Source organism: Taeniopygia guttata, chromosome 1 (assembly GCF_048771995.1).
Source record: "Taeniopygia guttata chromosome 1, bTaeGut7.mat, whole genome shotgun sequence".
NCBI classification, from domain to species: domain Eukaryota; kingdom Metazoa; phylum Chordata; class Aves; order Passeriformes; family Estrildidae; genus Taeniopygia; species Taeniopygia guttata.
The window spans coordinates 18,187,162-18,205,749 of NC_133024.1; the positions used below are offsets into that span (position 1 = coordinate 18,187,162).

General features: G+C 39.8%; 1 protein-coding gene across 4 annotated transcripts in view; it reads right to left on the bottom strand.

Moving 5' to 3' along the window:
- Positions 1-18,588, bottom strand: part of FCHSD2 (FCH and double SH3 domains 2) — a 121,235-nt gene that overhangs the window by 58,881 nt on the left and 43,766 nt on the right. For all 4 annotated transcript variants that reach the window (XM_030264090.4, XM_030264099.4, XM_041713807.2 and 1 more), the window contains exons 4-5: positions 1,384-1,460; positions 146-290 (exon numbers count right to left, since the gene is read on the bottom strand). In XM_030264090.4, the coding sequence (XP_030119950.3) occupies positions 146-290; positions 1,384-1,460 (222 nt within the window). The remainder of the gene's footprint in view (positions 1-145; positions 291-1,383; positions 1,461-18,588) is intronic.

The following is an 18,588-nucleotide window of genomic DNA, read 5'->3' on the forward strand; positions in this document are numbered from 1 at the left end:
GAGTACTATAAGGTGAATCTTATATCTATAAGATGAAGAGTACTTACATATTTTAGAAGTGCCACAATAAAAGATTTCTAAAAATCTTTTCTTTTCCCTTAATAAAAATGGCAATAGTTTAAAGGATTTCTTAAAGCACAAATACCTTCTTCAGCTGCTGCTCCTTAAAGCACCGGACACTCCTGGCTGGTTCAGAAATCAAGTTTTTATAGTTCTCACAGATATTGAGTCGGGACTGGGCCACCTGCATGGTGCCTTCTAAGAGAGATTTCCAAACTGAGTACATGCTCCTAAAATAATGAAACACAGAGAGGGTGTCGGAAGGAAGAAAGGGGAGGTCAGGTGTTCCACTGAAAATTCAGATTTATAGAAGCTCCTGAATTGGAAGGATCCTCCACAAGGATCAGAATCCAGCTCCTGGGCTGGTTTATGTGACAGCAGCACACATTTTTCCAGGGAATGCTTTTAAAACTAAATCTAAAGCACAATCCTTTAGGCTGAACTAGCAAATATCTCCACTTTTAACAAAGCCTTTAATGGAAGTTGTACCAAAAATACAGATTCTCCCACCTCTTCCTCTCTTGTGATTCAACTTGTTGCCAAACTTTTTGGGTTCAGCACTTGGGGATGGGTTGGGAGGGATCTGGAGATCTCTGGCACTGTGGGATCTCATGGGTGTTATGGGAGTGTTTTATGTACACTTGAGGCCGATAATTCAGATTATTTCTTTCTAAACATGCAACCTATGTGAGGGTGCTGAAAGTCCCAAACACAAATCTGTCAATTTCTTCCTGCTTGAAATAAAACTCGTTGGAACACAACGAAGACGTTAAAACAAAATTTCTGAAAGCTCATTCCAAATATTTAAGAGGTGCTGTTCAAAGGCTTTCAGCAACTGAGTTATTTCTGGTTTCATGTTTTATCCACCTTTCACGTTAATGAAATGAAGTTTAGTAAACAACTGTCTCTTGCTTTGCCACCTCCCTGCTGTCAGATTTGATCTTCACAAAGAACAGCCTCATAAAATGAGATCTCTTCCTGTCTTTTCCTGTGAAACAATCCACACACTTATCCCTCTAACCTTAAAGTTATTTACTAAAATCTGTATTCAGATACAAGCATTAATACCCAAACAGATGCAAATTACAGTTGTTGTCCTGTCAGGCTGTTTTGTTTCTCTCATCTTCCTAAATATTCAAGTCATAAACATCTATTTAGGACTAATCTCAGGAAAACAAAGCTTCTTTTTAACTGGCAATGCTCTACCACAAAGGAAAAAGAAAAATTAACTACAGAAAAGCAGTGATTCATTGTTAAGTAAAATAATGACCCAAATTGAAATGATAAATACAGCAATTTTGAGATATCCAACTGGTAAATTACCTATAATCACTTCGTTCCTCAGCTCTTATTCCAAGCCAGTCCTTCTTTAAGTACTGGCTAGCCAGCTTCTGAATACTCTGTAAAAAAGAAGGGGAAAAAATAGTTAAGAGACAAAAAAAAGGGTAATTAAAATACCATTTCTACTCTTATATCAGACAAATGAAAACCCAAAGAAGCAAACAATCTACAGCTCAGCAAATATACAAATTCCCACACTCAGAGGTGGGCATGTTGGAAGGGAAAGGGCTGAACTTGTGCCAGCTGTGAGAGCCCCAATTTGTATTTCTCTGGATCAGGACAGGAGGCTCCCAGAATCCAGGAAACATCTGGATCATCACTTCTGAGCCCGCCCAGCTCGGATCATCCAAGGCTGCAGGAGCTCTGCTGCTCCCAGAAGGAGCACATTACTCAGAGGATTACACCAGACAAGAGACTGACAAAGGCAGCTCATCTTTAATTATTAATGTTAATTGCACCCTTCAGCACCTGCGCTTCGTTTTGCATGGTCTCAGGAAATCAATAACATTTTCATACTCAAGGTCAGAAAGCAGCAGGGTTTCACTTATAACCACACAGAGAAGGGGAGCTGATGCCACACCGACCCCTCCTCTGGCGCCTGATCCCAATTTCCTCATTGTATCCATATATATCCCAATTTCCTCAATATATATCCCAGTTTCCTCAATATATCTGCCAATTTTCTCAATATATCACTATATATCCCATTTTCCTCAATATATCAATATACATCCCATTTTCCTCAATATAAATCCCATTTTCCTCAACATATAAATATACATCCAGTTTTCCTCAATATATATCCCTCAATATAAATCCCATTTTCCTCAACATATAAATATACATCCAGTTTTCCTCAATATATATCCCATTTTCCTCAATATATCAATATATATCCTATTTTCCTCAATATATCAAATATATATCCCATTTTCCTCAATGTATCAATATACATCCCATTTTCTTCAATATACATCCCATTTTCCTCAATATATCAATATACATCCAATTTTCCTCAATATATATCCCATTTTCCTCAGTATATCAATATATATCCCATTTTCCTCAATATATATCCCATTTTCCTCAATGTATCAATATACATCCCAGTTTCCTCAACATATATCCCCATTTTCCTCAATATATATCCCATTTTCCTCAATATATCCATATACATCCCATTTTCCTCAATATATCAATACATATCCCATTTTGGGGACATGGTTGGTGGTGGGACAACAGTTGGACTCAAAGACTTTGAAGATTCTCTCCAAGATAAACCATCACCACAGAAACATTCTCCAGCTTTTGCATGCTAGTCTACACAAGAAAGAAGTGGAGACCTGGGTGAAAATTCCCTCTCCAGCTAAGAATCAATCCCCCAGGAGTATTTTGGAAGAGCAATCCCGAGGAAGAGCCTGGGGTGAGACATCTTTGCCCAGTGTCATTTATTTACACTTTCCAAACCATGTTTAAGATGCAACAACCTCTGAATTACTCCTAGAAAAAATATCAGAAGTAGCTCAAAGAGCACAAGATTTTATTCATGTCTCACAGCCCACACAGTGGTAGAAAATTATTACAAGCTATGATTTGATCAATGTGTTCACATAGAAAAATTAAATGTTGCTAATAGATCATTAGAAGCAAAGTCATGCTCCCTCATATTTTCTAAAAAATGCAAATTCCATTAGGTAGCTGTTAAAAAATCCCAGATAAAAGGAAAAACAGCATTTCCTTTAACCCTGGCAGAGTAATTTGTGATGAGATTCAGAGTTTTACGAGATGCCTCCACCTGGTGCTAATTCCATGTTTCCACCCCTTCTTCCTCAGACTCCACTACAAGATCTGCCTCCAGATGCTGAACAAACATTCAGAAATACGAAAAAAAGCTTGCTGGCAGCTGAGGACAAGCTCTGCCAAAATTAAGACACAAAAAAAGTCACAAGAGGGATAAATAAAGTTATTTTTGCCCAGAGAAATCCTATCACTGATGTCAGCAAATAAACCATAAACCCAGCAGGATTAACCACTTATTTCCAAACTGAACAAGCTCAGCAACAGAACCACTCAAAAAAGTGAAGAGAATAGGGAGGAGAAAAGAATCATGGAATATCCTGAGCTGGAAGGGACCCACAGGATCACAAAATCCAACTCCTGGCCCTGCAGAATCCAACAATCCCACCCTGAGAGAGTTGTCCAAACACTCCCGGAGCTCTGGCATCCATGAAAAGATCAGCACAATTTCACACACACTCAGATTTGTATTTCCCAGTGCTGCAGCTATAATAGTTACAAAAGCAATCACCACTAGAAAAAGAAAGAAGGAGATGATCCAGATTAAAAGATCTTTGTTCGAATACTTTTAAAAAGTTGTATTAATTATACTTTCTGAAGCAGTTGTAAGGTTTTTATCTGTAATAATAATTTGAGAGGTGCTGACAACAGCAGGAGCTCAAAAAACCTATCATTGCTAGTAGAAAGCATGACAGACACAGCTGATGTAACACTGAGTTTTGGGACTATCAAGCAGGCAGATTCAGTGCTGCTTTTCATTTAGGTGGTTTCGATATCTTGCATCATTTTGAATCCCTTCTCTTTACCACAGCAGCTTTCTGACATGATCATTTCTTGTTTTCATTATTTTGTTTGCTAAGTCCTCTTCTGGCAGGCAAACACTCCACAACAGAGAGGCTTCAGTACCTCTCTTTACTTTGCTTTTTCTCTGGGAAAAGCAAGGTTACTCCCAATTAAACTGACTTCATGGGAAGTGTGGAAGCCACTTTAACTAATCAACAGCTGCAAATTAACACTCTGCATCAGCAGCTAGAAAAAGTTGATTTCATTATGTATAAATTCGTATTATCAGACCCTCCATTGCTTATGTGCAAGAGAGCTTTGCTTTATTTTACTTTTAAATGGGAAGAAAAGTGTTGGGAATGTTGTACTTTGCCATTATCATGAGGTGAAGGCAATGTGGAAAATTCTGTTTTATTTCAGTACTGCTGGTTCTTCCAAAATAAATTTGACAGCTACACCAAGACTCTCCTGACACTGTAAAAACAGCATTTTGACTGATATCAGATATTTTCAAACCCATATTTTTAGCTGTAAGAGAGAAAAACTGTATGGGCCATTCTCTGATGATCCTTGTGGGTCCCTTCCAGCTCAGAATATTCTGTGAAATGAATTAAGTAATCTGTGAGGACTAGCTGAGGATGAAAGGGAATTGTCACACACAGAGACTCCTCCAAAAAAATAAAGGTCAAAAAACCTCCACACAACCAAAATGCAAAATGTTTACATTTTGAAGAATGCTTCTACTACAAAAATGAAGATATTACATGTATCCAATCCAAGAAATTTCAGCACTTCCCCAATGCCCTCAGCCTTTTTTCTCAAACCAGTGAGATGTGACCCAACTTCAGTGAGCTCAGGGAGCCTGATTCACTCAAACACAGCTACTTGGGGCCAAAAATTCAGGAGGCAGCTTTATCAGTCACACAGATGTTTGCCTCACAAGCTTCAAGAGTAACATGGAAGAGATTTTACACCCTTGTGTCTCTCTTGGAAACATTTGGACAGAAGGGAATAGAAAATGCAATACAGCCTGTGAAGTGAGAACTCTGGTTTTCTTGAATCCAGCAGAACCACTCAGTGTCAGCACTAAAGTCTGGGATAGTGATTATTTCAAGTGATGTTTTATTTACCAGAGCTGGATTCAGTAATGGTTTAATGAGAATGAAGGGACTGAGGCAGGGATTCCAGGCAGGATGTGACGTGGAACAGGCAGCACATGGACTTCTCCAGAGCATCCTGGCCCTTTCCAAAAGCTGCCCTGACTGTTGATCTGCACTGCCCTTAACACGGTTAATGAGAGATAAAAGAGGTTTCCCTGTGCCGGCATCAATTGCAGAATTCCCTGGAAAAGTTAGGAAAGGCTGGTTATTTAAGGTGAAGCTGCACCCCTAACCATGCTGTTTCTCCTTCCTCAAGATGGGATATTCCTTCCCACTATCAGATGACTCCAATTCAAGAAAATAAGGAGTTTCATTCTTTTATTCATTCATTCATTTATTCATTCATTCACAATTTTGTTCCAAGCTGCTTCATTTCTCTTTTTATTTGCAGATATTTGAAGCATGACAAGAAAGCAAAGAAAACAAAGTGTGAAGCTAAAAAATTCATGTACAGCAGTTAAATATCACCTCAGGCACTCCTGCAATCAGGTTTAACAAAGGAAACGTCAAAGCTCCTCTCATTCATTTTGTTCATTTGTTAAAACTGTTGCTTTATTTGCAGCATCTTAATTCTCTCCAAAACAATCTGAATGAGATACAATTTAACTTTTCCTCTCTCAGCCCTTCTTTTTTCAAAAAAACCTGGCACTAAGTTTGTCCCTTTTTTTCCAAAGGTTTCACAGTTTTCAAACACTCACAGTGCTAAGACAGGAAATGATCAGAGGATAAATCCACTGCAGCCAAGCTGACTAGACCTAAAGCCAATTCAGATTTATTCATCAGAATATCCTCTAACCTATTATATTCCTGACCTTTCATCAGGCCAGGATCCATAGCCATAATCCATAGGGATTCATATTCTGTATTAACCTGGCACAAAACCAGTGTTGGAGGTTTCTGTCTCTGCCTTATTAAGAGTCTCCCTTATTATGAATACCCTGACAGATTTTAAGAGATAAAACCATACTTCACTAACTTCCAACTGCTTTTTCTCTGAATTCTCCTGTCTTTGGCTTCCAAATTTTAGGATTTCAGACATCAAGAAAAATTAATTGTAATCTCCATGATGTGGCACCGTGGCCATAACTTAATCACAGATACTTCCAACTCTGAGCAGGTCACAAACTAGAATAAATCCAGTTACACCAACAAAGCTCAGAATTCATGTGAAGAAATTATTTTCACTTTCTAAACCACATATTTTAAATTGCTACACTAAGGATATGTTGTTATTTGGAAACATTCCAGGTTATTTTTAAGGCCTTTTGCAAAATTACTCCTTTAAAAATGTCTGTGTTGATGTTCTTACTGCACCATCCAGTATTTATCCAGTGAGTGTATTTCAGGCAGCCTAAAGTTTAGGAACTCTCTTCTCACAATTTTTAGCTGTACAACCCCGGAGGAAGTACAATAATACAAGCAAATAAAAATCCCCCAGCTTTCCAGGCACCCAGTGAAGAAATCTGAGTAAAATTCCCCACATCTTTGAGCGTTAATTTGAGCGTTGGCTGAAGATTGAGTTTATTCTTCAAAATACAAGGAGCTCCTGTTTAAACCATCTAAAATTATTCTTTCTTATATTTGAAATAACTTTTTCCTAGATTGTGAAGTTGTTCTACATAAACTCAGAGTTCTTTTTCAGATTTAGGTTTCTTTAAGTCCCTAAGAAACTGTAAGAAAACCTCAGGAAGGGGCAGAGCCTCAGCTTGTATTACAAGATATCAGGAGGTTTCCACCACACCATTTCTCCCAGGAGCCAAAGGCACATTAGCGGCTCTGGAGAAGAAGTTTGTTTGTCTTTTGGTTCAGAAGTCTGTGCTTCTTGAGTGAATCCCATTTCTAATAGATAAACCAAAGTCCTGGATCACATTTCAGATGGGGAACCACTGCTTGACACAGCTCCTTATAAACCACATTTCTTTTCCACCCTACTGCACTAGACAATGTAATTTTTGGCTGAGTTAATTTTAAACTTTTAGGTAAACTTTTAGCAACTTTGGACCCTGATCTTTAGACAGATCTAAAGCTTAAAAAGAGGGAATTTCATGAGGTTCCACAAGGCCAAGTGCAAGGTCCTGTACATGGGTCAGGACAATGACAGGACACAGGGAGTGGCTTCCCACTGCCAGAAGGCAGGGATAGATGGGATGTTGGGAAGGAATTCCTGACTGGGAGAGTGTGGCTGCCCCTGGATCCCTGGAAGTGTCCAAGACCAGGTGGGACAACCTGGGATAGTAGGAGGTGTCCCTACCCATAGCAGGGGGTTGGGATGAGGTGATTTTTAAGCTCCCTTCCTGAAATTAAAATACTGAAGAGAGTGAAGTCATGGCAAACAACCTCTGAAACAAGTCTGATTGCCAGCGTTAATTCAAAGTGAAGTTTCTCAGGACACAAATATAAAATACCACCCAAATCCCATGGAGATGGCAAAGCAGCACTTCTGCCATTCCCTCCAAAGAGGAACCACCTCGGGGACACCAATGTCACATCCTTCCTCTGTCTCACACCTCAGCTGAAGCAGGACATGGAGGACACGGCTGTCATCTCCTCACCACCATCTCTTGCTGGTTCCAGGGATCCCAGCCAGAAGCATCCCTTTAATGTGAGTCTGAAGGGATTTCTGTGGGGTTTTAACCAGTGATGCTGCCAGGAACAGGGGCTTTTCCTCTCTGTTTGAACTGCTAAGAAATAGCACTTTCAACAGCACCAAGCTGACTCTAAGGACTCCTGGAATGCTGATTTTCCCTTCCCCCTCCACCAAATGGAACTCTGTGTTGCTGGACAGAGACAGACAACATGATCATGAGGTGGAGCCTTGAGAAAAAGCAAAGCCCCAGTTAGGACTGAAAAAAAAAGTGTAGTTTCTCAAATTCTCACCTTCCCCTTAGTTACCTCTATGAGTTCTGTTTTGCTGAGTGAGACCAAAACCAGACACTTCCCAGTTTTGTAACATTCGAGGTGCACAGCAAAAATTTCCAAATTTCCTGTAATTCAGATCTCAGGTGGCTGATGAAGGATGGCAAAAACCTCACCTTCCACAGTATTTTTTGGCTGGAGAACACTGCTCTACTAAAGAGAAGGATTAGGATAGGATCTCCTGAGCCAAGCCTGAACTATGGATTAAAAATCCGTATTCACCAGTCCACTTGCCTCATGGGACCACTTCAAAATGTTTCAAATAGCTCAAAAAGCAGGGAAGCACTGGAAGAGGTACAAAGGGAATGTCAAAGTAAAGCAGGAATGGCGAGTGATCTCTGTGTCTTGTTTCAAACAGCTACAAAAGTTGTATTTAAGACCAACAAGTCATGGCTGCAACACTGTGGTTCTCTCATCCTCACTGCAGGACTTGGCACTGACCATAACGACAAACCATAATTAATAAACTACAGCATGTGTAGGGTTTTTTTAAAAATAATGCCATTTAGGAGGATTCCATTTTAAAATATTTACTATTTTGAGAGAAACCTTTCTGAATTTGTCTCATTCCCCACAGTGCTGCCACTAAAGCTGCTCTGTGTTATTCCCTGGAAGTGTCTCCAGCAGGTCAGCATTTCCTGTTCTGTGGGAACTTCTTAATTAAAGGTTCACATGATTACAAAGCACTGACACAGCTCCTGCTCTATGGAGCACAAAGCTGATTTTTTCCCCACCCTAAAACATCTGGCAGATAACTCTGAAATTGGTTGTGCTTGACATAATATTTATTGATCAGTTTGTAACAGTGGAAGTGTTACTGAAGTTTATCATGTTGAAGTTTTAAAATTCATTTTGAATTTGGTAATTAGCTTCTGAGCTTGGTCTATCTTTAAAATATGGAACCTGCAATTAAATCAGGTTTTGGTATAATTTTAATTGCATCCATCATAATAGGAGGTAAAAAATAAAAATCAGCCTGAAAACACCATGCCATATTTTTAAGGAGTTCAGTACATTTTGTTTCTCTGGCAAAGTTTACATGAACAAATTTTGCTCTGAAAGCATCGCCACTATTCAGAATTCACTACTTACTAATTAAATAATTTTTAAATTCATATTTCTTGTCTGTTCTGTTCAACACTAACCCCTAAAGGTCTACTTCAAGCCCTGCTGAAATCAACCCCTCTAATAGAAGACTATCATAAAAATTGTGCACAGCAGGCAGTTTCCACAGGTTCATAAACTTATGTAGTTTTAGACTAATTAGCAAAGCCCCTTTTCCTCAGGTATCTCAGGGAACACATACTGGCGTGGAAAAGAAATTCTGGGATGCTGCAGTCACACATTCCAAGTGTCACTGGTCCCACCACAGCCCCACAATGCCTCAACCTGCCCCACAACCACCACCAAAGATTTCAGCTATTCGGTTTTCTCCAAGAAATTTGTCCTTGATACCAGTGAGCTTTAAGGTCCCTTCCAACCCAACCCATTCTATGATTTCATGAGGAAAGGTTTCTCACTGCTTGCCAAGTTATGCTCAGATCAGTAAAATAATTAAATGCAGCACAAACACTACAACAGCCAGGGCATTTAATCCCTCACCTGCCAGTCTGCGTTTGCTCTGAACCCCTAAATCTGCACCAAAAGTACAGTGACAAATGTCAAGGGTAGAAGACAAAGAGACCTAAATTTCTGAAAAACAAATGAAGATCATTCACCTTGGCTGGACAACTCTTCCAGCTGAACAAACAACCCAAGAGCTCCCTGGAAATCAGGGAGACAAGCGTGCATGCTTCCATCAGCCAAGGAATTTTAGCACCACCATCCAGTTATGGAAAACAAAGGTTTGGACTTCCTACATGAAACAGCTGGATTGATCAGGCAGCTTGAGGAGGAGCAAAGTAAGAACACAGTTGTACCTAACAACATTTTCAGCATTCTAAGTCAGCAGACATCAAAGCCACTTTATTCTTCTGGTTAGTAAAGTTTGAGACTTGACGCAGGAAAAGGGGCTGGAGAACTCATCATTTCAGTGGAGAAAAAGAAGAAGAAATACTTTATTTGTTCCTGGGTGAGGGGAATTCCAGCTAAGTCTTTTTTAGGAAGAATACCCATTCATAGAAGAGCATAAAAAATGGTGGGATCGTGTCCCGCAGGGAAATACAGGAGAAAATGGTAACCCCAAAAATTTCAGGAGAAATTTGCAGCTATTTCCTCTCATCCCGTCTCTGTTCCCCATGGCTGTCCCCTCCTGTCAGGGAGCTGTGCAGAACCACAAGGTCCCCCCTGAGCCTCCTTTTCTCCAGGCTGAGCCCCTTCCCAGCTCCCTCAGCCTCTCCTGGGGCTCCAGCCCCATCCCAGCTCCATTCCCTTCTCTGGACATGCTCCAGCCCCTCCATTTCCTTCTTGTCCTGAAGGGCCCAAAACTGCCCCCAGGACTGGAGGTGCCCCAGCAGTGCCAACACAAGGAACAGAATTTGGTTTGGATTTTGTTGGGTTTGTTTGTTTTGTTGGGTTTTTTTTGTTTTTTGTTTTTTTTTAATTGTTTTCTGGATTGTGGGGGTTTGTTTGTTTGTTTGTTTTGTTTATTTTGCTTATTTTTTAAAGAAATCATTAAAATGAATCTGTTTCAGAGCCTTGAAAATCCTAAAACTCTTTGTGGGCTTTTTTCCCATAGGAAAAAGTAAACGGTGCCCACAGTAGCAGGGAAGCCACACGAAGATTGCCATGAGAAGATCCCAGGTGAATGTGGCACATCAGAACCACATTAATAATTAATCTGGGTCTAGAGGAGATCACTGATACCAACTTTCCCAGGCACGGGGGCTCCAAAGCTCACATCCAGCTTCCCACAAGCAGCAGTGATTCCCAGGGACCACAGCCTTTGTAATTCCCTTAATTTATCATAGAAAATTTCCCACCTTTCCAACACTCCACATTAACCCTAAAGTAATAACTTAACAACAATATTACCTAGTGCACAGCACATTCCTTAACACCTCATATATTCTATAGGACACAGGATGTGACATCCTCATTGCTTTAAACCTTTGAAGTACTGCTTTGTATTTCCAGGGATTTGCCATGGTTTCATTTTATCCTTTATAAATCAAACAGTAGCAGAGATTGAAAGCAAAATTTAAGGCTGCAAAACAGTTATGCAAATAATACAAACTTTTAAGTAATATTTTAGCCATCCTAAAGTGTCTCTAATGGCATTTTGTAGGTTAAATTTGCTCTTTCACAGTATGGTAGTACTTCAAATCAAGGATATTATTTTTAATTTTATATTATCCTAATTTTTATATTAACCTTTATGGTATTATTGTATAATATAATAATATTTATTATATATCATATAATATTTTATATTATCCAGTTTTTTACATTATCCTAATTTTTACATTATCCTTTATATTATTAATTTTATATTATCCTGTTTCATGATTTTCAACAGGACAGAAAAGCTGGTAGCAATAACGCAACGATGTTAAAGGTTGTGTTCATGTTCAAACATCTGCAGAAAAAAAAAAACCCTTCCAGAACTCAGGATACAGGTGCCAAAGCACTCACTAAGGGGAAAAACAGTCTATTAGAAAGCAATTTTTCTCTGAAGTCAGAAGGCAAGCCAACTCCACAAGAGCTGCCAAGAACATCAGAGTCCAACTCAGTTTGACTTTGTTCACATGAAAAAAAAAAGAAAGAAAAAGAAAAAGAAATGTCTTCCTGCTCAGCTAAGAAAGAATTTAACAGGAACAGTTCAGAAAAACAAAAAATCATCACGCCAATCTCAGCTCAGAAAACACAGGCAGAGGAGGAAAGCTTGTCTTAGGGAGCTTAAAACACGGATTAATTCAAGCTCAATATTTGCTAAGCACAGGTCCACCCAGAGGCGGGTTTTTTGTAGAGGTTTATACTTTATTTCCCACGTGCAAGTCCTGGAATTGGAGTTATCAGACAGACAGAACGAGGAGAAAAGGCAGTGCCGGGGGAAAGGAACCATCTGGTCTGCACCGCGCCGACACAATAGGGAAGGGCTTGGGTTTGGCAGCTCGGCACTGGGAAGCATATGGCACATTTCCTCTGAACTGGGCATTTTCTGCCTTCCCCACCAGTGTCAGAACCCTCCCAGCCCGTGTGGGGTTCGTAGGGAGCTCTGTGGTGCTGCAAAGGAAGGCACGGCTTGTTCTGCAGGAGGATGAGTGGGGAGGTGAAGCACAAAAATCTCTGCCATCTCCTCAGACTGGTGCCTTGATAATTCTTCTGCTTTCTGAATGGATTGTGGGCTAATTTCTCACCAGAGACATGAAATGTCCTCCTATTCTAGTTTCAAAATTGGAAAATTCTCAAACCGCTTCCAGAGCAGGTCCCCCAAAAAAATGGGGGAGGGAAAAAAAGGGAATACTGAAGTCCTAGCAAACTAAGATTATCTGAACAAATTTTCTTAGGTTCTTATTCTTAAAAAAGCAAAAGATCAAATCCTAGCAAACTAAGATTATTTGGACCAAATTTCTTTGGGTTCTTATTCTTAAAACAGCAAAGGCAACCTTTATTTGTGTATTTACTGATATTTACAAGAGAAGCTCTTGAGCCACAAGTTTACTCATATATTAATAAATTAAACCAGAGAAGCCTGAAAGCCCAAGTCCATGCTGGTAACAAATATATTTTAAGATAAAATTAGCCAAGAAGAGGGCTGAAATGAGTTCCTTGGAAACAGGTTTGTATTTCACACACGAGTGTTAAGAAACAGCACCTCGGGTGGTTTTGTCCAGCTTGTTTAGAACAAGGTTTTGCTATGATGATAAATGGAAGCTCTCCATTACAGTTTCAGATCAGCAAATTAAATGAGATAAATGCAGACTGCAGCAGAGTTTTCTGCTCTGGTTTCTGGGAGCACCAGTGCCCTGGGGTATGGTCAGCACTCTGTAATGTCAGGCCAGGCAGCACAGAGACTAAAACCTCCCAAAATCAAATACGGCAACAACAACTCAAGTTTGAGGCAAAAAATGGCATGCAAAGATTAACATAACGCAAATGAAGCAAGCCCAGGAGGGAGTGAGACCATGTCAGTCCCCAGCACACTGATCTCAGCACATCAGCACCTTAATTTAATCCAAGATTACACAGCAGTTACATGAAGCTGCACTATTTCACCCTGCAGCACATCGAGTATAAGGTATCCAAAGTCAAGCCCTGATGAGTACTGAGAATTCCTATTTTGTATCAAGCAGCAACTTACACTTTGCAGAGATCAGTAGATAATATTTTTAATCCTTGGATATAAAAAAATACAAATGGGGAAAAAAAAATCCACAACTTTCATAGATAAGTATTAGCAACTACAAGGTTATTCCAATAGGAATAGCCCTGCACAAGAAAGCCACAAATTATTCCTATTAAAAAGGAAGCAGATAAACGGGAGGAAAGGGGAAAACTGCAGATTCCAGTCCTTAAAGTAGAAACAGTATTATCCAAAGGGATAATTAAGTTAAGCAAACCCACAGGCTGAGCAGGGAGAAGTAAAGTGGGAAGGCTGAAAGTTTTTAGGAGAATACAATGACATTTAACACTCATTTTGCAAGAGGTGCTGTGTAACAAAGTTCCCCCAAAGTGAAGAGTGCCACTCTTCAGACTTGAATTCAAAGCAATATAAAGCAAATACAGGTCTAAACCCTGGATAATATCCTTACAACAATAGGAATAAGCAAAAAAATCCCACCAGCTATTGAATCTGGCCATCCAAAATATCTCCTAGTGCCCGTATGTATATATTTATTATATTTAAGTTTATTATTAATACAGTTATTTATATATTTGAAGCAGCTGTACATTGACAGGAGGTGAAATAGTCACATCCAAGAATATCAGCAACATATTTAACAAGTATTTTCTTCTCCAGACAAATGCTTGACAGACTACCATTAAAAATCTCTCCTAACTTTTTAATTTTATAACATTCCTAGAAGAGCCAGTGGAGTCAATTCCTACAGACAGTGTTCTGCACTTTATTTCTGGTTCTTGGCCTTTGTACATTTCCAGGCAAGTGGAGCCCCTCATTCTCCTGCATCTGAAAACCCAGGTGGGCATTTTTTCCTTTGATATACCAAAGATTGGACAAATCGCTATTTCATTAAATGCTAAATTACTAGTTGTTTCACTGGAAGGTGCTTATATAATTCCTAAATCACTCATATAAACACCAAGAATACTGAAATTACACAAGGATTACTGAAATCTAGTAGATATGCAGTTGTTTTCTTCCCTTCCCCAGAACTACATTTTCCCTAGAAAATATTCTATTTATTTTAAATATTATATTTAATATTTAAGGTGAAAGACCACTAAAAAGTCACCAAGTCACAAGCAAATTCAACAAAAAATAATTTAAGAACAACATGATTTTCAAAAAATCCTGGTCTTCACCTTCTGCTTCCCCAAGTTTTTTCTCTATTCACAACACACTGAAGCTCTAAGAGAGTTGAGCAAACTTCATATTTAGGTAGCAAGACAAAGCATTAATTAATAGATGACAAAGTCATCTGGTTCTGGATTGTCTGCCTCTCTTCAAAGGAAAAAAATTTCTAAACTCAATCTAGGCCTCATGGAGAGCCCTGAAAGGTTAAACAAAACCCTCTTCAGTCAAAACGCTTACAACCCTTAAGACAGCAAGCTATAAATTATTAAGTAGCTTGTCTAATTGCTTCATGATGGCACCAAAGATTCCAGTCCCCCCTACCCCCATCTCAAGACGAAATTCCAGCTGGATGCACTTTCAACACAGACCATTATTCACCAGAGTCCGCTCTAATGTTAAAATGAGGTACCAGAGGTCAGGCTCCTAATCAGAAAACAAAGAGTGAGATTCCCATAGCCACATAACATCCTAAATCTTGGAGCTCCATCAACAAGCTGACAACTGGAAAACCTAGGAAACCTCATCAATAAGTAATGGCGAGAGGGATCGGATTGCACTCGACAGCCCGACTTTAAATTGTCCAAATTCAGTCATATCTGGAGAATTGCTCCTGTAAACACTGTGCTGATCCATGGCTGGAAATCTGAAACTTGGGCTATGAATTAGGCAACTGCCAGATCTTCACTCAGTGGGTGAGAGTATAAAATGTGAAATCAATTCCCAGTTATTACAGGAGAGATAGGCAAAGCAGGAAAAAGATCAGCAAAAGATTAAAAAATTATGTCCAGTTCATCAACATGCCCCCATTTTCCAATTCACTGGTTTGCTGGGTTTTAAAACACCACATTTCAGGTAGAGAAAACATACCTTTAATGGCTCAGGTTTTACAAACCACAGCAGGGGTAGCAAATCACACAAAACAGCTCTTTTTTAAACTGGGTTATAGTAATAGCACTCAGAGTTTTATGAAATACATATACAAATCATCCATTCACACAAAATGAAAAGGGATCTGCAAACTTCAACTGCTGAAGCAGGAAGACTTGGCTTTAAACTTCTTAATTTACAGACTTTCAATATTTATTCTTTGCTTCCTATAATGACATTATTTTTTATTCCAGCAAAACACAACCGCCTGATTTTAATGTTCTCCCTCGGCAAAGGATCTGTGGCAGATTCTTTGGCAGATATTCCAAGCTTGTTTTAAACCAACACTTCTGACTGACAGCTACATGAGGGACACATCAGCCTCTTCCTGAGCAGCTCCAGACCAAACTCCATAATAATTCCAGTAATATTCCAAAGCTGATACCACTGACACGTAAATCAATCACAGTAACGCACAGTGCTCACCAGAAGCACTTCCAAGTGATTGCTAACTAAGGAAAATAAAAGAGCAGGAGGAGATCTGGACCCAATCCATGGGACACGTGCACCAGGAATGAGCCAGAAGCCAAACAAGGTAGGACAACGTCCATGGTGGATGTTCTTGTCTCAGGAATGGAATTGCAATTGCTGACTGACAGAAACTCCCCTCCTCTTATCTGCTGCCACCAAACAGCAAAGCAGCAATGCCACAGCCACTGCAGAGCTGAGAAAGGACTCAAAAGCACAGTTAAAATAGTAATAATGTGCTTTGGGTCAATGCAGCTCTTACCTTTAAATGCTTTGGGAAAGAGAAATTCAGGGGCAGAATAAACCCACATCTTTCTGGGTCATAATTTAGCAGTGCTTACTTAGCTGAACTTTGGCCAGTTGTTTTTTACTATGGGCAATAAAAGATACAAATATGAAAGTAAAATGGGCAATATGGAAATCTTGCTGTCCAGGTTAACCTCCATATGTTATTTATGGCCAAGAAAAAGTATGGAATGGTTTGTTTTGCTTTCTCATAACACTGTAATCGAAACTCAGTCTTGGGGCAAAGGTTGAGGTGCAGCAACATGTGGCACCCAGAGTTTGTCCTTCCCACACCTTGGCTGGCAAAAGCCCCAAACCTGCACACACGAACACACTATCTCTTTTTTCCCCTTTAGAAGCAGAAATTCAAATTAGTTTTTTATGATTTCAGTCACAGGAGTACAAGACATCAAAGACTAACACTGAAACATGGCAAAAGTCACATATGTGAATAGTGAACAAACTTAATTCTTGTGCTGCAGCCCTGGCAGGGGTGGTGTCCTCAGCACCCTCCTCTTCTTCCTTCCCTAAGAGGCCAACTGTTTAATTGTTTTACATAGGTGAAATGGACCATTAGAAAACATTAGACAACACTTAATTTATCATTTATACAAGGATGAATGCAAATCATTTTGAGGTTTGGGGTTGGGTTTTTTTTTCCTTCCCACACCCCTAATTAATATTCATGAGGATAATTTCACAAAGACAGTTATAAAACTATGTCAGAGGCAACTTGAAAATATAGTTGTGCTAACAGAGGAAGAGGAAACTCTGTCCCCCATCCCCACCCCTGCAAGGGGGGGATTTAAACGCAACACAAACATTTACTGACTATGGGGTTTTATAATATTTTAATCGAGTTATTCATTACACAAAAATAACACTGTGGAAAACCAGATAACGTTATACAAAAGCTAAGTTCATTTGTTCTGGACAGGTGGCCAGTCTGCAACTCCGTGCCGGCATCCAAAGCCCGCCCACAATAGCACTAAAGACGATTATGCAAATGCTCCCCATTCCCTGCTATTTTCCCAGGAATGGGAGAAGGGCTCCATGTGGAAGAAGCAATTGTTTCCCAGTCATGTGGAAAACAAACCAAGAGAAAGAAGGGAGGGAATGTGAACGGAAGATAGCAACACATCCCTGGCGGAGCTGGGAGATGCCTGGATTGATCCTACTGGAGCGCGGATTGCAGGGGTCAGAGCCCGGGTTCAGAGCCCAGGAAATGTATTCTTCATCCTATTGGACATTCTTCTTGTGTTCTGCCACGGGACAAAGCAGCTGAGAGATGGCAGCTCTCCTTCAGCTGGAAGAGGAAAGTTTGGGGAAGATGGGCAGGATGTCATCTGGTTATCTGAGAGCCTGGATTCTGGCTGAGTTCTTTCCAATTCCACATCTTGGTCACAGAATAAGTAAAATACAAATGTGGAATCTAAGACAATGAATTTGCACCACTTCAATCTTCCAGGATTATTGATTTTAATATACTTTACCAAAATATGTAAAATTTATCCCTAAAAACCTACTAGAATGTTTCTTATATTTCAAGCACAGCTCTTCAAAGTCCATGGTTTGAATCATCCATTTTTACCTCAAATGCTTTTCACCTCTCCCAAATATCAACTTGGCATCTAAGTATTCATGCAGACATCCCAGCTCTTCTTCTGCTGTCCCACTGAATCCCAGGATTCAGTAGGATCCAAGTAACCAGCAGCCTGCAACTTCATTAATTATAAGTTAGGCATGACTAATTATCATTCTGAGGGCAGGACTTTCCCTTCCCACAGAGCACCAGGTACTAAACAGATGCAGAGCAGCATTAATGGGTCAGAAGTTGTCACAGATGAACAACCTGTGCCATTAGCAGGTTGTTTTACACAGGCTGAGGATTCAGCTCTGCAGCTGAATTCTTTATTCTCACTATCACTGAATAAATCTGGATCCCTGGAAGCATTCAAGGCCAGGATGGATGGGGCTTGGAGCAGCCTGGGATAGTGGAAGGTGCCCATGGCAGGGGGTGGAACAGGATGAGCTTCAAGGTCCCTTCCAACCCATTCCAGTCTGTGACTTCGATTCTAAAGGAATCAGGTTTCTACAGCTGGTATCAGGTGACTAAAATAAGAAATAATCACCTGAGCCTTGCTCAAATAAAAAGGAAATATATTTAAAATCGTTACTTATTCCTCAAAAAAGGACACATCCATCCAATTTAGAGTGGGCCTCAAAGTTGGTTGAGTAGAACCTACAGGGCAGGGTTAGGGTAATCCATATTTAAAGACCAACATCTCCTTTGCTTCACAGGTTTTCACTCTATCCCAGCCCTGTAATTGGAGTCAGTAAAGATAAAAGTTTACATAGGAGGCAGTTGCCTTGTTTGCTTTTTTATAATTTTACAAGTATAGTGTTTCAGAACTTATTTTTATGCTCCTTTTT